We start from the raw sequence: 23,399 nt of genomic DNA, 5'->3' as shown, positions 1-23,399 counted from the left end.
CTGCTGGAGTGCTCAGGGTGCAACCAGCCCAGCCTGGTGTCCTTCAGCAGCACCACCTGCCCTCTGCTTGCCTGGGGAGGGCTCCTCAGCTCCTGCCCCAGAGCATGGTGTCCTGGTGGCCTCAGGCAGAGCAGCTCTTACTGCCTCACCTCCTGTCTGGGAGAGGAGATGGTGCTTGGCCAGATCCTCTCCTGCTCAAGTCCTACCATAGCCGCTGGTGTGGGGTGCGCAGCCACCCACTGCCCTGTCGCTGCCTGGGGAGGAATTTACCCTTGCAGGGCTGGAACTGGGGCTCAAACTGCTCCCCGCTGGAGAAGTTGTCAAATCGCTGAGTGCCATGGTGGCTCTTGGGCACCCCAAGCTCAGCTGAGCACTCTGCTCTGCACACAGTGTGTGCCTGGGAAGTGGGGGCCATGTGGGGGGTCCTGGCCAGTGCAGGTGGCTGCTGGTTGCTCACCGTGGGCCAGATGGGCTGTGTGTGGCCAAGGCAGGCTGGCGGCTGTGCATCCCAGGGGAGACAGCCCGGGATGGGGGCCAGAGTGAGGAGCTGGAGCAGAGTGCTGCTGCGGGTGGTCTTGTGGTCTGCACCACCTCCCCCTGCCCACCAGCTCTGACAAGCCCTGGGAGCAGCTGCTGTGAGGAAGGGACATCTCTGCTCCTTGGGGAGCTGCTCCTTCTTGGCATGGAGCAGGCAGCAACTGGAGCATAGTGTGGCCCACGCTGGGGGAATGCTGGGCAGGAGCAAAGGGCTGCATGGTGAACCGGGGGGAACACCGCTCCTTTGGCTTTATGGCTCTGTTTGCACACCAGCACCTTCGCAGTAGGATGTCCTGGGATAGAGCAATGTGATGCTGGGTGCTGCCAAGTTATTGGAGTGCTAATTCCAGGTAGCAGGGGTGGAGGAGAGGTGTTCATGCCAGTGTGCACGTAGGGCAGCAAGGGCTTGGTGCAGAGCCCTGCAGCAGGCACTGCACTAACCTGCTCCTGCCTGCCCTCCCTGCCAGGCCAGAGGTGCTCTGCCTTGGCCTGCTGTGCCCTGTTGCCATACCTCTCATCGTGCCCATGACTGGGCTGGCATTGCAGCTTCTCTCTGCTGGCAGCAGCAAGGGCACCAGTGCCTTGTTTTATCACCTGGAGAGCAGGCAGGCCAGGAGTCTGGCAAGGAGGTTGTTTTAGCAACATGGCTACAGCCCTGGGGCTGTGGGGTGCCTTGCTCACAAGAGCACGTATTGGGAGCCACTGGCCTGCTGCTGGGGTGCAGCTTTCCTCCCACAGCAGTGTGGGTGCTGGATAAAATACAGCCAAAACACTAATCTGAAAGAAAAATAATTACATTTTTAACTTGTTTTTAATTGCATTTAGCTATTGCACAAAAATCAGTGTGAGCTGATTATGTTGGTGATTGTTTTCTCCCTGCCGCGTTGCATAGTCCGTGGCCACGCTGCCAAGCTAGTGCCTGGAAGTGATGTAAAACCACGAGCTCAGCGTGCAGCCCGGGTTGCCAGTGCTGCTTCTGCGCCACGTGCCGGGGCCAGCCGGCACTCTGGACAGTGGCCTTGCCACATGTGCCCATGCAGGAACCTGGCTTCCTTCCCACCCAGGGCCCTGAGCGGGACAGCCCATGCAAGACCCTCCAGGCTAGCAATGGGGCCTTATGGAGTACCCCATCACTGGCATTTTGGGGGTGTCTTGCCTGGCCCCTGCACCCTGTGATGCAAGAGGATGGTCCCAGACATGTGTGCCATCCCGTGAGTGCCAGAAAGCAAAACACTGCCTTTTGCTTTAAGTTCCCTCACCGGCCATGGGGAGTTTTTTATTTTTTCTCTCGCGCTATGAATGGGTTTTGCTGTAAATTATAGCTTGCACACATTCCCTCGGGCTGAGGAAAATAACCTCTGCCGAAAAGCCAGCCTGGATTGGTGACTGGCTCCCCCTCTCTGCTCCCTAATTGAAACCAAATGTGCAAGATGTAGGATTGTGGGATTTCTGGCTGCCTCCCAGGAATCCGCAGAATGCAAGCGCGCTCCCAGAGGCATCTTGCATCAGCCTGGGGAAGTTTGCTCCTCGCCTGGCTCCCCCTGCCAGGGTGAGGGGCGAGGAGCCCGCCCGCCACCGCTCCGGTGAGTCCCTCTGAGGTGCTTGGGGGGCAATTTGCTGCCCCACACTTGGGATTTTGGGGGGACACAGGGTTGGCCATGAGCCGCGGCAGAGCCTGGGCAGAGGGGCTGGGGTATGGGTCTGCCTGGGAAGGGGCTGGGGCAGCAGCAAGGGAGCATCCCCACCTGGGGAGGTGACGTTAGCCCCTTCTCTCCAGTTTTCTCCCTACTGCCAGCGTTTTCCCCCTTGCCCCGTGCCAAGCCAGTGTTTCCTGGTGTCTGTCCTCGGCTCCTGCCTGTCTATTGGCAGAGCCGGTGGCAGTGCTTCCAGCCAGAGAGGCCCTGCTATCCCCAGGGTCCCCCAGCCAGGCACCAGGTCACACTGGGGAGCAGACACAGGGCCACCTGTCTGGTGCTCCTGAGCATCCTGCCTCAAATCCTGGTGCTGGGGACCCACTTGTAGCTTCCCATCCCTGCACCGCAGAGGAGCGATGCTCTCAGCCCCACACTGGCGGGATGACACTGTGGCACAGAGCTGGGAGGAGGGGTGCAAGGTTTCCTCTGGTGGGGAGCATTTGCTGGGTGCAGGACCCACAGGACTTTGTCCCCATGGCCATGGTCTGTGCTGCTGGCAGGTTTCCACAGGGCAGCTGGCAGACACAAGGATGTGCTGGCCACTTCTTGCGCCCTGTACGGCTGTGATGCCCCCAGCTGAGCCTGCCAGCCTGCGGCTGGGGAGGTGCTTGCTACTGGAGAAAATGGGGCTGCATTCAGCCCAGAGAAGGTTTAAAATGGCATTTTTGGAGTGGAAGAGGACTACGGATCCCGGCATGCTGCTCTGCGCTCCTGCCGAGGCTGCGCCGCCACCACAGCATGCTGGGGGCTGTAGTGCCAGCTGGTATAGGGGTCCCAAACCCCCTTACCAAAACACTGCATGCCTTGGGTCATGAGCCAGGGTCAGGGAGAGCCTCTTGCCTCTCAGGGACATTCCCTCCAGTGTGGCCTCAGTGTGTCCCACTTGGCCGCCATGCCAGCAGGAGGGGATACCCCAGCCCTGTGGAAGGATATGGGCTCTGCAATAGGAGCCTTGGGAGACCCACGTGCAGGACCTGGGATGTTCAGGATATGGACCGCTGCCATCCAGCCCCTTTCAGATGGATGGTACTCCTCCGGTGCTGGTGAGGATGGCAGTGCCCACTTGGGAAGCGAGCTGGGAACTTCACCATCCGGCATGGGATGGCAGTGAGAGGGACCATGGCTCGGGTGTGATTTGTCTGTAAACAAATGTGGATTTCATTTGTTTTTCCTGCTAATTTTTCCCTGGTGATTTCAGTAGAATAAGAAAGGGGAAAATAAGAAGGGGGGGGCGGAAATAAAAGTAGTGGCTGAGGGAAGCTCCCAAGGCCGTGCGACGCCAGGGAGGAGCTCCAGAAACTCTCTGTGCTAAAAATTTCCAGTGATTTGAGTGTTTTCAGCAAACGTTTTCAGACAAAGTGTTGCAAAGCCATCCCTTGTGCGGGGCCGATGGAACAAAAAGGATTTCCAGCCGGGTTGCCAGTGCTGCTTGGCCAGTTTGACCATGCAACCTTGTGCCCCAACCTCAGCGCCCGAGTCACCGTCTCCCTGGTGTCCCCCAGCTCTGCTCCCCCAAGGAGCCACAATGGCTGCGCAGGGAAGTTTTCCCTATATTAGACTAAATTTAAATGCATTCCCTGCAGGAGAGTATGGCATCTGGTATCCTGATGCTGAAAGAGTTTACTCAGCCTGAAAGAATAGTGGGAAAAAATATCCCTGGATATTTTTTTTGGAATGCAGAAGGAAATTGAGATTTTTAATGTTGGGGGAACTGGTCATCATCAAACGCAGGAGCCTTGAGTGTGCCTCTCAGCGATGCAGTTGAAATTCCCGGTTGCAGCTGAGTTAGTTGCAACTAACTAAACTTTCCCAGCTGGGAATAGAAAAGAAGCAAACTACATGTGTGCTTTAAAAAAAAAATAGGGAAAAAATCACCGAAAGTCACCTTAAGTCGGGGTGTTCATTTGTACCTCCTGATGTTTAGCAGAAGCCTCCGGTGAACCCAGCAGCAGGATGCGGGAGGCAGCTCTCAGTGCTTTGCGCTCACCTGGGTGCTGACATGGTCAGAGCAAGCCTGCCTCACTCCTGCAGTGGCAAGCCCTAGCTTTGCCAGCAAGCAGGACCATATCCAGCACCTCCCACCTGGGCTGCACGGGATGGGGACATTTGACATGGCAACTGGTTCAGGGCGGATTTGGGTTTTCTCTTGGCAGTAGAGACAAGGCTGTAGGTCCCCACAAGCAGGCATGAACTTGCAGAGCTGCTGGTGTTGGGCCAACCTGGGGACCTGCCAGCCCAGCCATCCCTGGTGTGATAGGACTCAGATGGGATTTATCCCAGCATTCAAATGCAGCCAGGTCCCATTTGGCCAAATCCTATGGTCTTTTTAACCCCCAGGTTAGTAAATTGTTCCTGCAAAGGTTAATCTGCATGCAAACAAGATTAAAATATCCTTTTTTTTAATAAAAAGAGGTCTAATCTGCATCCAGTGCTTGTGTTAAGGGCTATCCCAGGAGAACAAATGTCTCCTTGGCAAATAAGGGATGCCAGAATGAACAGGGCCTTGAGTGACATGTTCTAGTGTGAGATGTCCCTGCCCATGGCAGGGGGATTGGAACTTGATGATCTTAAGGTCCTTTCCAACCCTAAGTATTCTATGATTCTATGGCCCCCAGGTCCCTACAAGCCCCATCCTACATTGCCCTAGAGGCACCAGGTGCAAGCTGGCTCCCACACCCATACTTTGCATCATGCATGTCCTTGAGATCCGCTCAGCTGTAGAGATCAGCCACAATAAAAACGGTGTAAATCTCGGTGATTATCTGCTATTACCTCTCCTGAGCCGGAAGGCAGGAAAACTGAGTGTTGCAACATGCTATCATTTTGTTTCATGATGGGATTGTGCAACGTCTTGCTTTCAAAGCCACCCAAAAGCGGGCGGCCCAGCTGGAGCCTTTCTGCCCGTCCATGGAGCCAGATGGCACCAACCCCAAGCGGAGCCCTGGGAGGTTCATGCGCATCCTGCACCCAATTTATGTGGCCAGCTCCAGGGGTACGGCGTGCCATGGCTCTTGGAGAGCTGGTGGCGGAGGGGATGGACACTGGGACCCCTTTGACCACCACCACAGATGTGAGGGTTGGGGCTCTGCTCTCCTCCGAGGCTGAGGTGGGACACTCATGCTGGGGAAGCCCTCCCATCCTCAGCTGGCCACCCCAAGCAGGACCAGCATTACTCACGGCTCAGCTGCCTCAGCGTGACGAGGACTCCCCTGTCTCCGCAGAACTGCCGACATGCCGGCCTGCCCCAGACCAGCCCTGCTGCTGCTGTGCGTCCTGCAGACCGCAAGAGCCCAGGTCAACCCAGGTAAGTGAGATGGGAACCAGGCTGCAGGAGCCGTGAGGTCTGTTTTCCTGTGCTGTGCTCTTACTAGGGTGTCTGAGCTTGGGCTCATGTCATCTGCACCATCTCTGGGAGCAGTGTGTGATGGCCCCCAAGCCCATGCCTGCCTGGGCTCTCTGCTGCACGGCACGCAGCTCAGCCACCACCCGTGACTAAGAAAGCATCCTCTGTGTGCCACAGGCGTCTGTCCTGGCACTGGCAGGATGGAGGGACATTGAGGTATGGGCAAAGTCCTGCAGCTGGAGCCCTGGGCTCTGCATGTGGCCCTTCTCCATTAGGGGCTCATCAGGCCTGCTCAGTTTTGAGGCTGCAGCATGCAGAAGGAAGGCACCAGGGTATTGTTTGCTGCCTGGGATGTGCTTTCTTTGGCAGTTTCCCAACAAACCAAGGTTAGCTTCAGTGAAGCAGCTTGACTAGGTGCCTGGCTTCTGCTCAGAAACCACAACACTGCTCTGGACGTCAGCAAGAGAAGTGTATTTAAATGGTTGTTTCGGAAGGGCTCAGCCCTGTCCTGCATTGCAGGGGTGGACACGCAGCCCAGGCTCCTTCAGTGCGTCAGGGTTTCCCTGGGGTATCCCTGTAACAAGTCCCTTCAAAGGCTTCTTCCATCCGTGGGAAGTTTGATGGGTCTTCCCCAGAGGTTGCACGGTGCTTAGGGAAGCAATCCTGTTTCTTCTGCAGCCATCCAGGGCTGGCAGTGTTGGCTTTGCCTAGCCAGGGTTGTTTTATACCCAGGGCATAGGAGCTGGGCTTGGCTCTGTGTTTGTCAAGAATTAAATGGGAAAATGGAGCTGCACTCTGCAGAGGCTCAGAAGAGTGTTGAGAGTGGTGGGAGTGATGGGGACAAGAGAAGATGCTCCCCACTGTGCTCATTCTGAAGATGTGCCTACCCCTCTGTTGGATGTAGGAGATGGTCCCTCTCTGTTGTGGTGGCACAGGCACCTGGGGACGGGAGCTGGCTGCCAGGTGGCACCGCACATTGGGGCTCATTGCTGGTGTGGCAGGGGCAGCCCCAAGCCTGCACCCTGGCCTGGCCCTGCCACCTTGGTGTGGGCGTTTGCTCGGGGTGGTGTGCAGGGGTAGCGCTGCGGGCTGGAGCCAGTGGCCAGATGGTAAACAGGCCAAACAAGACGGCCTTTCAGCAGCGCTCCTGGCAGCTGGGAGTGAGAAAATAACTCCTGGGAAGCAGTGTGGATGCGGTGCGGGGGGAACTGGCTGTCGCTCGGGGATGCAGCCCACTCAACACCCTGGGTACTTTTCCACTCACAGCTGGGCAGGGAGCAGGGCTGATGATGGGAGCCATGGGGCCAGCAGGGAGGGTGAGTGCCCGCCTTTGTCATCCCCCTGGAAGGTGAAGGGAGCAGTGGGGCAGCACGGCTGTAGCTGTTTTTTGGGGGTAAGTGGCCTCTGGAATGAGCCCACCGGTTACCCCCCAGAACTAGTGTGGGGACAGCAGTGCCAACCCACAGGCCCTCCCTCCACCGCATCTGAATGCTTGCCAGCAAGGCTGAAGGGATCTCTGGGGACAGGGACCAGGTGTGTCCAAGCAGACCTTGGAGCACTGCTTACCCTTGCTCTCAGCTTTGCTTTCAGGCTGCTCTGGCATTCACTTGCAACCCTTGGCTCCACCTACTTAGGCAGTACCTGACTGTCCAGGACCATCCCATAGTGCTTTGTCCCCACTCTGTAAGCCTGAGGCATGGAGAGCACTGTGCCTGAGCTGCCTGGTCTGTGGTGCTGTGGCATTGTGGAAGTGCCCAGCCCTGGCAGTGTCAGGCCATATTTCAGCACTTGTCTCTGCCGGAGAGGCAAGGAGGGATGCCTGCTCAGTACCCTGATGGTCTCATTGCAGCTGTGTGCCGGTACCCCTTGGGAATGTCAGGTGGGCACATCCCCGATGAGGACATCTCAGCATCCAGCCAGTGGTCTGAGTCCACAGCTGCCAAGTATGGACGGTGAGTATGGGACTCTGCTGTGACAGCCACAGCAGGGTCTTCTGAGCTTTCACGGAGGGGCAGAAGGGGGACATGGGGCTGGCTTTGGCCACCTGCGAATGGCTTTTCTGCTCTTGGTTTGCAGGCTGGACTCAGAGGATGGCGATGGAGCCTGGTGTCCCGAGGTCCCGGTGGAGCCCGATGACCTGAAGGAGTTCCTGCAGATCGACCTGCATGCCCTGCACTTCATCACCCTGGTGGGCACCCAGGGACGCCATGCTGGGGGCCATGGCAATGAGTTTGCTCCCATGTATAAGATCAACTACAGCCGGGATGGCACTCGCTGGATCTCCTGGAGGAACCGGCATGGGAAGCAGGTGAGGAAGTAGGATGGGGCTGCACAGGGTGGATGGTGGGGTCTGCACCTGCCCATCTCCACCATGCTCCTCTGCCCCAGGTGCTGGATGGAAACTCCAACCCCTATGACATCGTCCTCAAGGACTTGGAGCCACCCCTTATCGCCCGCTTCATCCGCTTCATCCCCGTCACTGACCACTCCATGAATGTCTGCCTGCGTGTGGAGGTGTACGGCTGCGTCTGGCTGGGTGCGTGGTGGGGTCCTGTGCCTATATCCCCAGAGTCCAGCTTTGGGGCTGTCTGTCCCACTGGGGGCTGTCCACCCCACTAGGGGCTGGCCTGGGCTCACCAGCAACTGTATGTCTGGCATGGGCAGCCACTTATCCCCCCCCTTCCTGCAGACGGGTTGGTGTCCTACAATGCGCCGGCTGGGCAGCAGCTCATCCTTCCTGGGGGCACTGTCATCTACCTGAACGACTCGGTGTATGATGGGGCATTCGGGTACAGGTGAGGCCTGAGTGAGACTGCATGTTGTGGGTGCTGCAGTGGGCAGGAGTGGATGGCAGTGTTTCTTCCCTGTGTTGGCAGGCTGATGTGCTGATCCTCAGCAGAGCAAATATTTGGGGTCTCCCTGAATCAGGGGACATGGCCAGCTCTGGGAGGCTGCACATCATGATGGGTTCAGCATGATGGGGAAAGCACCCCCATCCCTTCTCTTGGATTTACACTAACTGCACTGTATGTCCAGCATCCCATAGCCTTTTTTCAGAGAGAACATCAAAAAGAACAAGGGTTTCCCAGGGGCTGTGAGGAGCTGCTGGGGGGGGGGGGGGAGATATGCTGAGTGGGGGCAGGTTTGTGGGGCTGGCAAGAGTCATGCTGCCTTTCCCCCCTCACACACACCAGCATGACAGAGGGCCTGGGCCAGCTGACAGATGGGGTGTCGGGGCTGGACGACTTCACTCAGACACATGAGTACCACGTCTGGCCGGGCTATGACTACGTTGGTTGGCGCAATGAGAGCACGGCTGGAGGCTACGTGGAGATCACCTTTGAGTTTGACCGCATCAGGAACTTCACCGCCATGAAGGTCCGCATGCCCCCCACCTGCACCCTGTCCCTGTCCCCCACCATGGCCACACTGACGGGCTGCCCCACAGGTCCACTGCAACAACATGTTTGCCAAAGGGGTGAAGATCTTCAAGGAGGTGCAGTGTTACTTCCGTGCTGATGCCAGTGAGTGGGAGCCCAGTGCCGTCTCCTCAGTGCTGGTGCTGGATGATGTGAACCCCAGCGCCCGCTTTGTCACCGTGCCTCTGCTCCACCGCATGGCCAGCGCCATCAAGTGCCAGTACTACTTTGCTGATGCTTGGATGATGTTCAGCGAGATCACCTTCCAGTCGGGTACCCACCACCATGAGCCCCACAGGGACTGTCCCCTCCAGGGGGAATGTTGATGGAGGGAGTGGGGCTGTGGGGCACCCATGCATGCCTCCCGCCCTGATACTCCCCTCTTTTCCCTTGCCAGATGCAGCCATGTACAACAACTCATTGGTCCCCCCTGAGGTGCCCATGGTTCCCACCACTTATGGTAGGGCATTGAAAAGTGCATCACCTTGAGCTGGGTAGGGTGATCCTCGGGCAGGGGGGCTCTGCCTCATCTGATGGAGGAAAGGGGCAGGGGCTCTCCCCAAACCCCAGCATGACTGACTCTTGTTGTCCCCTTCTCCTGCCAGACCCCACGCTCAAGGTGGACGACAGCAACACGCGTATCCTGATCGGGTGCCTGGTGGCCATCATCTTCATCCTAGTGGCCATCATTGTCATCATATTGTGGAGGCAGTTCTGGCAGAAGATGCTGGAGAAGGTGGGCAAGCACCGGGGGGGCCGTTGAGGTGCCTGGGGCGGTGGGCTCATCCTGGGCAGGTTCTGCTGGGATCTCAGCACGGGGAAAGCAGACTCCATGCAGGATCTGATGCTTCCTTCTTGGCCTAGGGAAGGCTGTGGTTTGCACCCATCTCCCAAGCAAGGGGATTTAGCTTAGCAAAGCGGGAACTTTGGGACTTGCATGATTGTCCATCCCTCTGTCCTGAAGCTGGGCTGAGAAAGAGGAGCCCACGGGGGTCTCACTGCAGCCCTGGCCAACTGAGGGCAGTCATAGAAGTGATGAAACCAAGCTCTTTGCCATAGAGGCAGAAAATAGAAGGGGGGTACATCAGGACAAATGTCTTTCCCAGACTGGTGCTGCAGCCCTGGAACAGGGCACTAGAGAGGGGAGCTTGGGGCTGGGCACGGCCGTGGTGCCACATAGCACAGAAGACCCCATCCCACCAGTGCTGCAGGGAACCCCTGTCCCAGCTCTCTCCTCCCTTACCCCCTCTCACAGGCATCACGAAGGATGCTGGATGACGAAATGACCGTCAGCCTCTCCCTGCCCAGCGAATCCAGCATGTTCAACCACAACCGTTCCTCCTCCTCCAGCGAGCAGGAGTCCAATTCCACCTATGACCGCATATTTCCCCTGGGACCCGACTACCAGGAGCCCTCCCGCCTGATCCGCAAGCTGCCTGAGTTCACAACGGGGGAGGAGGACATGGGTGAGAGCTGGGGGACACTCGTGCTTAGAGCCTGCATCAAGCCTGCTCCCCAGCAGCTCCCCAGCCCCAGCTTTTGGCCAATCTCCAAACATTTTGGCACATAGAAGTGAGGTGGGAGGTCACACAAGCTCCTGCACATACCCCTCTCAGATGTCATACAAAGCTTTTGGCTGAGAGGAACATCAGTGCCAGGCTGTGCTGTGTCCCCACCACAATCCTTGGGATGCTCTGGCCTCTCTTTCTCAGTGACCTGGAGGTCAGTCAGGCAGTGATCCCTGTTCAGCTGGTACTTGGTGCATTTGTCAGTCATGGGGAAGGATCAGAGCATCCTGTGGTGTCTGCAGGAGCCCAGCCATGCTGGGGCAGTGCAGGGGCTCTGGGGAGGACTGGGATGGAGAAGCCAGTGGCTGGAGCATGAGCAGAGGGTGCAGGGCAGGACACCGATGGCAGGGCTGGCCCTGCTGTACCTTCCCAGGCTGCAGTGGCCCTGTGAAGCCGTCTCAAGCCAGTGTCCCAGAGGGTGTCCCCCACTATGCCGAGGCCGACATCGTGAACCTGCAGGGTGTGACAGGCAGCAACACCTACTCGGTGCCAGCCCTCACCATGGACCTGCTCTCTGGTAAGGACGTGGCTGTTGAGGAGTTCCCCAGGAAGCTGCTGACCTTCAAAGAGAAGCTGGGGGAAGGCCAGTTTGGGGAGGTGAGTGTGTGCTGGACCTGCCCTGAGCAGGGCTCGGGCAAGGCTCTTCCCAGTTTGTGGGGGCTGGCAGAGGCTGTCAGTCAGCAGAGGTAATGGCTGCCTCTTGTCCCCCTCCAGGTGCACCTCTGTGAAGTGGAGGGGATGGACAAGTTCACGGGCAAGGACTTTGCCTTGGAGGGCTTGGATGCGAGCTCCAACTGCCCTGTGCTAGTGGCTGTGAAGATGCTGCGAGCAGATGCCAACAAAAATGCCAGGTATGAGGCTGGGGGGTGCACACACCCCAGTATTCTGCCCCCTCTTAGAACCCTCCAGGAAAGCCAGGACACCTGGAAAGCATCCTCTGCCTTCAGTGGTCAGGAGCTCAGTGCAACTGTGAGGGCTACATGTCTGAGCTCTCTGGGGGCGCTTTGCTGCTGCAGTTCAGGACTCTTGGTCCTTGCTGGTCCTAGCCAGCTCCCCAGTGCCCCATCTACCCATCCCGCAGCCAAGTGTGGATCAGTCCAGGGCTCCCCTTATGTCCCCAGTCCCAGGGGAGGGGACCCGCAGGGTTCCCCATAAGGCTTGGGTGGGTGGGTAGCATGCTCAGCTGGTCCATGCACACCTCCGGGCCTCTCTGGGTCTGTCTGTCCGATCCGTGTGGTTTCTGTTCCGGAAAGGAATGATTTTCTGAAGGAAATCAAGATCATGTCACGGCTGAAGGACCCCAACATCATCCGGCTGCTGGCAGTGTGCATCACGGATGACCCGCTCTGCATGATCACCGAGTACATGGAGAATGGAGACCTCAACCAGTTCCTGTCCCGACAGCAAGCAGGCAGCTCCCCTGCCAGCCAAGTGCCAACTGTCAGGTAGTGCTGCCTGGGACAGGTTGGGGGGACAGGGCTGCCTGCTCCAGGCACCCTGTGGGGCACCTCGCTTGCCATCCTGCCTACCACCTCAGTCCTCCCTTGTCCCCTCCTGCCACCTACAGTGACCTGCGGTTCATGGCCACCCAGATAGCCTCAGGCATGAAGTACCTCTCCTCCCTGAACTTCGTGCACCGAGACTTGGCCACTCGCAACTGCCTGGTGGGGAAGCGGTACACCATCAAGATAGCTGACTTCGGCATGAGCAGGAATCTCTACAGTGGGGACTACTACCGCATCCAGGGGCGGGCAGTGCTCCCTATCCGGTGGATGTCCTGGGAGAGCATCCTGCTGGTAAGTGGGGACTCAGCTCCTCTGGTGGACACTGGAGCTAATCTCAGCTTCTTCCTCAGGCTGGTGGGTGCAGAATGGATGGGGAAGTCTCTCCTTCCTGCAGCCCAGCTTTGGGGTGAAGCATGCAGAAAGCAGGAGTGGTAGCAGCTTTTCCAAGGTGGGATGGGGGGACTACACTGATCTTGAGTGTCCTGGTGCCCAGCTTTTGAGCAGGATGCTTGACATTTTCTACTGGCCACGGTCAGTAGAAAGAGGGAGCAGGGTTGCTTTTTATCTTTGAAGGGAACTGGGACCTTACCAAGCCTCAGCTCTTAGAGCAGTTGCTGCAAGCCAGACCCAGATCTCTGCAGGGTCTGGCCCCAGGCAGAGAGCAGGTCTGCAAGACCAAGCTGGACCACTCTGGGCACAGATCTGGAAGCTGAAGTGTGCAGAAAGAGGTTTCAAAACCTGTGCCTGTCGGGCCTATGGAGCAGGATGGGATAATGCCCATGCCCAATCCCGCTCTGCTCCCTCTGGCAGGGCAAGTTCACAACGGCCAGTGATGTGTGGGCATTCGGTGTGACGCTGTGGGAGACCTTCACGCTCTGCCGGGAGCAGCCCTACTCCCAGTTCTCTGATGAGCAGGTCATTGAGAACACCGGCGAGTTCTTCCGGGACCAGGGCAGGCAGGTAGGGACAGGATGGGATGGGATGGGACAGGATGGGATGGGACAGGACAAGACAGGACAGGATGTGACAGGATGGGTTGGGATGGAATGAGACAGGATGGGACAAGACAGGTAGCAGTGCATCTGGAACACCAGGGACCTGGGGAAAGACTTCAAGGTGACCAGATACTGACCTTGGCTATGAGGGAATTATGGGACAAGAGCTCCTCTGGGAAGGGCCCTGTATGGCAAACCCTGCATTTCACACAGCCCAAGGCATTGCTTGCCTGCTGACCCCTATGGGCTGGGAGACATGAGCAGGTGTCCCCAGGCCCCACTATGCCATCTGGGGTTTCCCTTCCCCCTGAACACACAGCAGCACAGCCCTCTCACCCTGGTGCATGAGGAAATGGGGCTCCCCAGGAGCAGTTTGCTATTCTGTTTCCATGTAGTAACTCTCTCCCTTTGTCATCTTTGCCTCTTGTTTTGAAGACCTACCTTCCCCAGCCTGCACTTTGCCCTGACTCAGTCTATAAGCTAATGCTGAGCTGCTGGAGACGGGACACTAAAGATCGTCCCTCCTTCCAGGACATCCATCGCCTCCTTCAAGAGTCAGCCAGTGAAGAATGACCCTTTGCTCCCCACCAGCCCGGTCCCCATCCCTCCCCATCCCCAGAGGAGCCCCATATGCAAACTGAAGCCACTTCACTTGGACTTAGCAATAAAACCCGGGCAGCTGGTCTTGTTCTCATTGTACAGTGAAGCCTCAGAGGAAAACCCCAAGGGCAGCAAGGAAGGACACGGCGTGGGACGACTCAGACTTCCCGTTCACTTGCTGAGCTGAGCCTGGGAGCAACGTGGGCTATGATGAGGGTTATTTATTGACACAGCGTGTTCTTGGTGACAGTGACCAGAACAGAATGGCTTCTCTCCCCTGGTTGGAGGGGAGGAACATCAGCTGGACTTTCTCTGTGTGGAAGCTCCCAGCCAATTTGTGAGGCCTGGAAAAGGAATGCATGTGGGTATGTGCATGCTGGAAACAGGGACTGTCTAGCAGCCACTACCTGCTTGAGGAGGAGCGGGGATTGCCACTGGCTCACAGCAGGCTGTGCAATTATAGGGCAAAACCAAAAACTCTCTGGACATTTTGGGCTTTGGACATGTCACATGGAGGGGGAGGAAGCTCCGTCCCTGCCAGCCAGACCCTGGTTGCACAGAGAGAAACCTGACAGCACTCCCAGCTCCTTGCTGCCTGCCCAGCAAAAGGCGAGCCAAGAGGACATCCTCTTACTGACCTCTCACTTACTCCCAACTGTTTGATGAGCAGGTCATCAAAAACACAGCACTCCAGAGCTGCTCAACTGCCCGTGAAATGCATTTTGGATGCCCCTCAGGTGCTTGTGCAACAGCTGGCAGCAGGATGTTAGCACCTTTCACCTCCAAGGGGAAATCTACCAGTCCTCCTCTCCTGAGTCTTCACCTACCAGGAGAGGAATGCACATAGCAGAGCTTTTGCTGATGCCCAAGCCTGCAACAGCCCGTGTGCATGGAGCAGTGGGCACCCCGTCCCTCCATGGCTCTGGGGCCAGAGGTCACAGCTCAGCTGAAGCGCTGGGGCTGGACTTTGCTGCCCTGAGCATCCCGCAGCAGTCTGGCACCAGTCCATGCCCCTGAATCCAGCAGCTCCATGAACAAACTGGGCAGCTGCCAGAGCCATGTGCCCTGCAGGAGCCCCAGCAGGTTACCTGCCATGACCCAGAACTGGACCTTCCTGTGACCAGACAGGAGAAACGTTGTACTTAGAGGGTACATGGACCCCTCCATACTTTTGTATGCATTAGTTCAGCACCATCAATTCACGCGTGGCACAGTTTCTACTATACTATTGCTAAGGCATGTATATATTCAGTAGATGCACCTACATATAGGGGCAAACCCGCTGAAGAAACACTTGCTACGTGAATCTGTTTGCATGGTTTCCTTGTGGCACTTCAGAAGGCAGCTCTCCTCCTCTCTGGGGATCCCTGGGAACCTGCCCAGTACCTGCCTGGCAGGGGGCTTGTGGGCTGCACTGTGTGTGTGGGAGCTTGGAGGAGTGCATGCAGGTAACAGAGTAAGAGATGGAGGAAGAATGCTCAAGAAACCCTCAAATTGAGCCATACAAGTTGCCCATCTCTTTGGGTGACAGGGAGGGAGTCTGAGGCTCAGCATCCATATCAGATGTCCATCAGCATGGACCGAGGTGGGACAGTGGGTCTGGGAGGGGAGGGACAGCAGTAGAGGGCTGTGCTCTGTGAAGAGGCTAATTGGCTCCTCACACATGATCCTGCTAGCTGCGGCTGAGGAGGTCTTCTCCCTCTTCCTCTCCTCCTTGCTGAGAACATAGCATGTGGCAGAACGGTGCTCTGTGGCTGAAGCAAGAGTGAGGACAGGTTTTGTTCATGGCACGGAATTTGTACCCATCTGCCGCTGCCTTCAGTGCCCTCTCCCTGCTCAGGGTGCATCATGGCCTCTCCCAGCCTGTCTCAGCAAGCTGTCAGCTGGGATCACCAGGCGGGATAGGGGCACATGTGCCCTGTGGGCACTGCAGCTCCCACTGACCTGAGCCCTGGGGCTCTGTGCCTGTGTGTTCTGTATCTGGTGTGCATGGCCCTAGGGCTAAATAGCATGTCAGGGTGCCTGGAGAGCAGCTGGGGGCTGCTGTGTCTGCCCCTGCTCCAGCTGGAACACCAGCCCCACCAGGAGCAGGGCTGCAGCTGAGATCTCTGGCAGGGTCAGTGCACTCGACTCTGCAGCACCAGGAAATAGTGACCTGGTGGCATTTCTGTTCCTCTGTGGAATGTCCCTCTGTGGCAAAGGATGGGGGGGGTAGAGGGCCAGCTTGGCCCAGGCAGACAAGGCCAACAGCATCCTGTCCTGTATCAGCAATAGCATGGTCAGCAGGGCCAGGACAGTACTTGGTGCTGGTGAAGCTGCACCTTGAAACCTGAGCTCAGTTCTGGAGCCCTCACGAGAGAGACATTGAGGTGCTGGAGCGGGTCCAGAGAAGGGCAACACAACAGAGCTGGTGAAGGGCTTGGAGCACAAGTCCTGTGAGGAACGGCTGAGGGAATGGGGGCTGTTTAGCCTGGAGATGAGAAGGCTCAGGGGGGATGTTATTGCTATCTACAGCTGCCTGAAAGGAGGATAGAGTGAGGTGGGGGTCAGTCTCTCCTCCCAAGTAACAAGTGACAGGACAAGAGGTAACGGCCTCAAGCTGCACCAGGGGAGGTTTAGACTGGATATTAGGAAAGATTTCTTCACAGAGAGGGTGATCAGGCATTGGAACAGGCTGCCCAGAGAAGTGGTGGAGTCACTGTCCCTGGAAGTGTTCAAAACCGCGTAGATGAGGCCCTCAGTGACATGTTTTAGTGATGGTCTCGGCAGTGCTGGGGTAATGGTTGGACTTGATGATCTTAAGGGTCTTTTCCAACCTAAACGATCCCGTGATCCTGCAATCCTATGACGCGATGAGTAAGAGCAGCACCTCAGCGCGGTGGGCGTGACCCGCACTGGGAGGCGTGGCCTCAATGGCCCGCCGTGCCTGTACGTCAGGGGTTGTATGGGGGCGTGTCCAATCGCGGCCCGCCCCCCTCCGCTCTTCCCATCATCACGCCACCGTGTGCTCTGGCCCCGCCCCCTTGCCGCTTACCGATTGGCGGTAACGGCGGGGCGAGGCGGGGCGTCACGGGCGGGCAGCGTTTAAAGCGCGGGGGGGCGGCGGGGGGACAGGCTAAGGGAGGACGCGATGGAGCGGGTGGTGCTGGTGACCGGTGCTAGCAGGTAAGCGGCGGCACTGGGTGATGGAGCAGCCGTAACAGTGCGGGGTGGGGCGGGCCGGAACAGGCTTGGCTTGACCCGGCCCGGCCCGGCCCGCCCTCGGCTCGTCCCTGCCCGCCAGCGTTGTATCTGACACCGTACCCTGTTGCAGCGGCGTGGGGTTGGCGTTGTGCCGGCGGCTGCTGGAGGAGGATGGCCGTATCCATCTCTGTATCGCCTGCCGCAACTCCCAGAAGAGCGAAGCCACGCGAGACCTCATCCTGGAAACCCACCCTGCAGCACAGGTTTCCACCGTGGAAGTGGACCTGGGTAGCCTGGCTTCCGTGCTGCGTGTTGCCCGTGAGCTCCGCTGCAGGTATTGGGTGGCTGTTCTCTGCCCCACCGGACCCTCCTGTCCACCCTCTGCCCCTCACCCCTCTGTTCTTTCCCACTCAGGTTTCAGCGGCTGGACTTCGTCTACCTCAATGCTGGGATAATGCCCAATCCACACGTTAACTTCAAGGCACTCTGGCATGGTCTCCTTACCGGGTAAGAGGTTTTGGGGGGGGTCTAGTCCTGGCTTTGTGGGTGGTATGTGCTGCTGGCGGCATCATAGCCAAGGCACGCCTGTGGGTCCAGGGCTGAAGATGATCCTGTCTCTTTCCCAGTGTGACACAGGGCACATTGCTGTGGGATGTGTAGGTTTGGCTGCTGGGTGAAGCGCCAGGGTACTCTAAGGCACCTAGTGCTGTTTCTGATCCCTAGTGTGAGGCCTGGTGGATGGGGGGACAAGAGTTCACCCAAAGCCTGCAGCTCCTGGCATTAAGTACTGAGTGAAAAATGCTGGTGTGTTGCTGGGGAGGTGTAGGTTGTTCTTATAGGTTCTCTTTTCTTGTGTTTTGGTTCCACTGTAGGTTTTTGTTGTTCTCAGCTGTACATCATGGTATTTTGTGAAGCTAATACTTGATGCTGGTATAGGCATTGCTATTCTGTAAGCAAAGTGAGGAGGTTGAGTTAAGGAGGAAAGTGACTTGCATTGTCTCCAAAGCAGTTGTTGGGGGTGTTGAACATGGATGTTAGATTGCTTTCCTTACCTGAATTAAGCATGGCCCTAGGGCAATAGTTCCATGGTGGAGCTTGACTGTATTACCTAACTGTGGAATGGAAGAGCAAGAATTTATGTTTTTTTTTAATGGTACTTTATTGTGATGAATTGAAAGAAGGGGCAAGTCTTCTCTGGTCTAGTCAGTATTGAGACACTTGCAAATAAAGGGGCTGATATAAGCTTTTCCAAGCCATTTTTTTTTCATGGCTTAATAGAACCCTTGAAGGTGAAACCAGAGTCTACATGTAGCTTGTGAGGTGAGGGATACTTCTGAAGGGCTGAAGTGGGAGAGCAGTAGGTGCTTCCTAGCAACGCTCATCTCCTGTCTTTTGGCTTCCAGGAAGTTACTTCACATGCTGACCACTGCAGAAGGTGTAATGACCCAGACGGACAGGCTGAATGGAGATGGACTTCAGGAGGTGTTTGCCACCAACCTCTTTGGACACTTTATTCTGGTGAGACTGCATATGAAGATTGAGCCCTTGGCCTGCTGGTTGATATCAGTAGAGATGGGTCCAGGCAGTGGTAGTGAATCAGTTCTATCTCACAGGTTCAGCTGCTGATGCAAGCTACAGCTTGGCAGATAATGAATGACAGGGCAATGGTCTCAGGCTTCATTTAAGTAGCAATAAATGGTGATAGTCATTTCAAGGGTTAATGTAAGTTTGAGACTGCTGTAGTTAGCCAGTGGATAGAGGTAAACCATATGTAGTTCTCTCTGTCCAGGGAGAATACCAAGGCTTGGCTGTGTTAAATTCTGAAGTGCTTAACTGAGCTGTGCAGGAGAATGGTGGCTGCTTGTAAGTGTTCCTTAGGCTGAAGCTGTACCTGAGCAGTGGCTGTTTCTGGCTCCTGTAGGGAAGACTGTCCAAGAAACCTCAGATAGCTCACAGCTTTTAAGAACTATAAAGCTATACTGTAACACTTGAAAATCATGGTGTTAATTAAGTTAGCAATTCTTTTGCAGGTTCGTCAACTTGAGTCTCTACTCTGCGGTAACGAAAAGCCTTCACGACTCATCTGGACCTCTTCCAGCAATGCTAGGGAGTCTGCCTTCAGCCTCTCTGACTATCAGCATGCCAAGGGGCAGGAATCATACAGTTCCTCCAAATATGCTACTGACCTGACAAGTGTGGTTCTGAACAGGAAATTTAATAAGCAGGTGATGATGGGGCTTGCATGTCTGAAGAAACCTAATGAGCTCCTACTATTTATAATTATCATTACATTGTTGTTACCTGGTTACATTCATTCACAGAAAACTGATATATTCCTTAATGTGCATTTAAGAACTAAATGGAGGCCAAAGTTGAACTGCTGTTGTGTGTAGTGAAGAATCATAGAATCATAGAATAGTTAGGGTTGGAAAAGACCCTAAGATCATGTATTTCCAACCCGCCTGCCATGGGCAGGGATGTCTCACACTAAACCATGTCACCCAAGGCTCTGTCCAAACTGGTGTTGAACACTGCCAGAGATGGAGCATTTGCCACTTCTCTGGGCAACCTGTTCCAGTGCCTCAGCACCCTCACAGCAAAGAACTTCTTCCTTATGTTGCTTCTGGGGCTTTTGTCAGAAACTTCTGAAAGCAGAAGAATTTTAGGAGTGGTCCCTGCCTTGCAAGTTCTAGCTGACTTTTCAGACCAAATAATTGGTCTTAAAGAGCAAAGAGCTGCTGCTCTTTTCAGGTGTACCTGCCTATCGGAACAAAGCTGCTCTGGCAGCTTTGCCTGCAAGCACTTGACATGCAGGCTCTGCTGTCTGTCCTGATGGCTCCATGCTGCTATTCAAGTTTGTCGCACTACCATGTGTGAGCAACCTGCCTTCCCTGTCATAGGGGATTGCTGGCTTTTGTTGCCAAGCTGCAGCCCTAGTCCAGTGATAGTGATTGCACTCTTGAAATACTTCAGGAGAAAATGTTTTGGTCCTAGAAGGCAGAACCCTTCTCTTAAAGGTGAGGTAACCTTTGATCTGTGGGCTGTAATTTCTGGGATGACTGCTATTGTTGCTGTTGAGCTGCATGGGGACTACAGTGTGAGGTTGTGAAGGCATAGCCTCCTAACACATCAGTCTGGTGGTCTTGCAATGGGCACAGTTTTAACATAAACATCTCCAATTTGAGCCTTTCAGAAATTGCTACATCTAATCACTCACTAATGACTTTGGGGAGTATCTACTATTAACTGGTCTCTATAGTCACCTTCAGCTTCTTGCTGAGAAGTATTAGGAGGCAAGGAGTATGTTCTGTTCTTTAACTGTTATGTATTTACACACTGATTGGGTTTCTTCTTTGCAGGGTCTGTATTCCAGTGTTGTTTGTCCTGGTCTTGTTATGTCTAACATGACCTACAGAATATTACCAGTTTTTCTGTGGAAGCTGCTAATGCCCATCATGTGGTTGGTGAGTGGATCTCCTGGCTGGTTTTAGTGTTGAGGTAGCCCTGCTGTCATATACTTCTGCAAGTAATGTGCAGTGTGCTTCTGGCTCCTTGCAACCCTTTCTGCTATACAGCTCTTCCTTCTGTTGGATTAGGCAGGCTGACCCCTCTGCAAACCTTTCCTTTTGGCACCTTGGGGCCTGAATTCCCAAGCTGAGTTTGGAGATTTGGTGCTGGACAGCACTGTACATAGAGCCAGGGCTTGGCTCTTCAGCCATAGCAGCATTTGTCAAGGCTCCCCTTAGGTTTCCCAGCCTGCTCGGGCTTGTGAAACTGTTTGTCATTTTGGTGGTAGCAGAGCTCAGGACAAAACTTGGCCCCTGTGCTTTGAAATGCCATTTGTTTCTAGAACAGTGTATTTTACCATGTTCCTTTCATCCCTCTAGAAGACAGCATCTCTTACTCTCTTTCTGTCTCTCTGGAAAGCAAAACCTCCTGCTCTTCGTTGCTGTTTCCCTTGCTTTCTTAAAGCTTTCCTTCTCTTTCTTCCTCTGGACTTCACCTTTTCAGGTTCACTACAGTTCTGTTCCTGAAGGTTGCCTGCTCTGAGCCTTGATGCTCTTGCTGCAAGATTGGTCTTTCCGCTTAAGCTGATCCTCATGGATCACGTTTCTCCTGGCAGCGGAGAGGCAATGCCTTCTCAGTTGTCCTCGGGGCTGGCAGTATTATAGATCCTCTCTGCCTCCTGCCATTTGTGTTCTTGAAACCGTTCAAGAGGAGGTGCCTGCAGTGTATATGTGTGGCCTGTTGCCTCTTGCTTTGGGGGTGAGCTCAATGTGGGAGCATAGAGTGAGGCTAGCTGATCCGGTGGGTGGCTTCAGAAAATAGTTTGTGGTTATAGAGGGATGCTTTAGTCATAAGCGTGTGGTATTAACTGTAGTCAGCTTTTAGAAGCATTGCTGCTTCTGGTAGATTATCTGGTGTGGCTGGGCTATGGAGGGCTGGCCAGAGAAACCTTGGGCCACAATACAGATTGTCATGCTTCTTTTCCCCTCAGATCCGCTTTTTTGCCAAAACTTATACTTTGACCCCGTATAATGGAGCAGAAGCTCATGTAAGTAGTTCACAACTTGATTTTTGGGTCTGCTGAGCAGTGAGCCCCTCAATAAGGCTGGTGGGTGGGTGACGTAGTTCAGCCCTGAACAGCATGCAGCAGTGAGTGCTGGGGGACCAGCTGTGAATGGGGCTGATCTGGCAGGTGATGCATTATACCTTCATAAAAACAGTTTCTTTTGGAAAAAGGCTTTTCTTTCCATCTCAGCCGGGAGGACACTGCTCTCCCTGCTGGCAGACATGCAGGCACAGGGAATGGAGGCACGTAACAGTGTGCCTCAAGTACAGCAGTGAGCAAGTTTAGCCATGTTGAACTGCTTTAGTGGTTTAGCACTGAGACATAAACATGTTTTACTGTTGGCTTGGGCAGGTCACAGCTGAGAGGAGACAGCTCAGAACTATTTCTCTAGATAGCAAATCTTCCTCTGTGTGGTGAAAGCATCTGAGGTGTGTTCTCCTGTGTCCAGTGGCAGTTGGGTCCTTGGTTACAGGCTTGGCTGGGACACTGTGCACTGGACTTGTACATGTTTGGGCTGTTTTTTCCTAGGTGTGGCTCTTCAAACAGAAGCCAGAGCACCTGGATGCACTTGTCAAGTACCACAGCTGTACTTCTGGACTGGGGAAGAGCTATGTGGAGCCCAGAAAGGTACACGGAGCAGCAGCTTTCTGCTTCCGGGGGGGGGGGGGGGGGGCTTGGCTAAGGGTCTGCCATCTGCCTTGCATGGAAGGGCTGGTGCCAAGGGTGTCCTGTGGCTGGAATGGAAACAAAATGTTGAATGCTGAACAGTAAGGAGGGATGTGGGGTTATCTGCAAGGCTTCCTACAGTAACTCCTGGCTCAGGCTGGAGTTTGGAAGACAATGAAGGATGAGTGTATAATGATGCTTCCCCAGAACATGTTCTGGCTTGTGACCGATGCCTTTAATTGCCTCACTGTGATTGTGGAAGCTCTGGAGATGCACCTTGCCTATCCCCAGAGCTGACTTCAGTGTCTCTGCTAGCTGCCACTGAAGTGATGTCTCACAGTGCTATTCTTACTGTCTTCCAGTTTGATGTGGATGAAGAAACTGCTGAGAAACTGTATGGAAAGCTCTTGGAACTGGAGAAGCAGACTCTAGAGAAATACAGTGATCTCCTGGATTAAGTAAAACCAATTTAAGTGGAATAACAGTCTCAGATGGGTAATATGGGCTTTCTTCATTCTGGTGCCGCTTGTGTTGCCTGCTGTTCTGCAGGCATGTGGCTTCAGACCCAGTCTTCCTTTTCAACAGAAGGTGAACAATTCCTGAAAATGGAAATGTGAAAACTGAAGAGGAAAACTTAATCTTTTTGGTATGGGATTTTTTTCTAGCATAAAACTGGAGACCTAGAGTAGGTGGAGACTGTCTTAACACAGTTGCAAAGAAGTGTCTTGCAAAAGCATGCCTGCACTGCGCACAGTTTGGAAACAGCCTCAAAACACGTGGTTTAAATCTGGCTTAGCACACGAAAGGCAGCACTGTGGGGTTCTGTCCTGTGTTTTGGCTCTACACGCATTACCGATGGCTGATCCTGAAGTACTTGAAGGCTCATCTTCAGAAGAACTCCTTTTACACTTGTACACCGAATCTGGGGCTAGCTTTACAGATGTGCTCACCAAGATTGAACCTTGCTGGAAGTCGGGCTCTGACCATCATGTGAAGCCAAGCTCCTGAAGAACTGGCCTCAGAAGAGCACCACTTGCCTCAGCTGTGAGGATAGATGCCTTGCTCTCCCCTGGGTGTGGGGCTGTAAAGGTTCTAACCACAACTGACTGCAGAAACTGAAGCTGTTGATGTTAACCTGCGCTCAGGGCTGGTCTGCTCTGTTTGTAGCAAGAGTGAGAGGTTACCATGTTATTTTACATATCTAACTCTTTTTATAGGAATTTACTGTACCAAGTATTCTTCCTGTTGCCTATCCTGGGGAACTTCAAGTACCTGGTGTACTTCAAATTCTGCAATGAATAAATTATTGGAACTGA

At 54.8% G+C, this 23,399-nt stretch overlaps 2 protein-coding genes across 3 annotated transcripts; both read left to right on the top strand.

Moving 5' to 3' along the window:
• The first annotated feature begins 1,241 nt into the window (after positions 1–1,241).
• On the top strand, positions 1,242–14,954 carry DDR2 (discoidin domain receptor tyrosine kinase 2). The gene is made up of 17 exons (XM_061451783.1): positions 1,242–2,120; positions 5,453–5,535; positions 7,424–7,526; positions 7,651–7,882; positions 7,963–8,110; positions 8,264–8,369; positions 8,769–8,952; positions 9,023–9,266; positions 9,391–9,453; positions 9,599–9,729; positions 10,249–10,459; positions 10,935–11,158; positions 11,276–11,412; positions 11,815–12,006; positions 12,129–12,357; positions 12,877–13,026; positions 13,497–14,954. Exons 2-17 carry the CDS (start codon positions 5,463–5,465, stop codon positions 13,632–13,634), a joined length of 2,565 nt encoding a protein of 854 aa, XP_061307767.1. The 5' UTR covers positions 1,242–2,120; positions 5,453–5,462; the 3' UTR covers positions 13,635–14,954.
• Positions 14,955–16,695: 1,741 nt separating this feature from the next.
• HSD17B7 (hydroxysteroid 17-beta dehydrogenase 7) lies at positions 16,696–23,399 on the top strand. 2 transcript variants are annotated; one of them, XM_061451782.1, is made up of 10 exons: positions 16,696–16,826; positions 16,975–17,178; positions 17,259–17,351; positions 18,248–18,362; positions 18,875–19,069; positions 20,204–20,308; positions 21,343–21,399; positions 21,946–22,044; positions 22,446–22,578; positions 22,749–23,399. In XM_061451782.1, the coding sequence occupies exons 1-9, from the start codon at positions 16,792–16,794 to the stop codon at positions 22,539–22,541; spliced, it is 999 nt and encodes a 332-aa protein (XP_061307766.1). In that variant the 5' UTR covers positions 16,696–16,791; the 3' UTR covers positions 22,542–22,578; positions 22,749–23,399. The 2 variants fall into 2 exon arrangements, with proteins under 2 accessions (XP_061307766.1, XP_061307765.1); XM_061451781.1 differs by having other exon boundaries at positions 22,446–23,399.

This window comes from Pezoporus flaviventris, unplaced genomic scaffold, assembly GCF_033815535.1.
Source record: "Pezoporus flaviventris isolate CSIRO_AGI_PZ_B2104156 unplaced genomic scaffold, CSIRO_AGI_Pfla_v1 ptg000013l, whole genome shotgun sequence".
NCBI classification, from domain to species: domain Eukaryota; kingdom Metazoa; phylum Chordata; class Aves; order Psittaciformes; family Psittacidae; genus Pezoporus; species Pezoporus flaviventris.
The sequence above is the reverse complement of the archived record's forward strand: the minus strand, read 5'-3'. Positions and strand labels throughout refer to the sequence as shown.

Excerpts from the sequence above, each read along its gene's own strand:
- DDR2 (XM_061451783.1), top strand. The coding sequence starts at position 5,463 with ATGCCGGCCTGCCCCAGACCAGCCCTGCTGCTGCTGTGCGTCCTGCAG. Across the intron at positions 9,730-10,248 it reads GGCAGAAGATGCTGGAGAAG|GCATCACGAAGGATGCTGGA; the intron begins GTGGGCAAGCAC and ends CCCCTCTCACAG. Across the intron at positions 12,007-12,128 it reads AGCCAAGTGCCAACTGTCAG|TGACCTGCGGTTCATGGCCA; the intron begins GTAGTGCTGCCT and ends TGCCACCTACAG.
- HSD17B7 (XM_061451782.1), top strand. The coding sequence starts at position 16,792 with ATGGAGCGGGTGGTGCTGGTGACCGGTGCTAGCAG. Across the intron at positions 16,827-16,974 it reads CTGGTGACCGGTGCTAGCAG|CGGCGTGGGGTTGGCGTTGT; the intron begins GTAAGCGGCGGC and ends ACCCTGTTGCAG. Across the intron at positions 18,363-18,874 it reads TCTTTGGACACTTTATTCTG|GTTCGTCAACTTGAGTCTCT; the intron begins GTGAGACTGCAT and ends ATTCTTTTGCAG.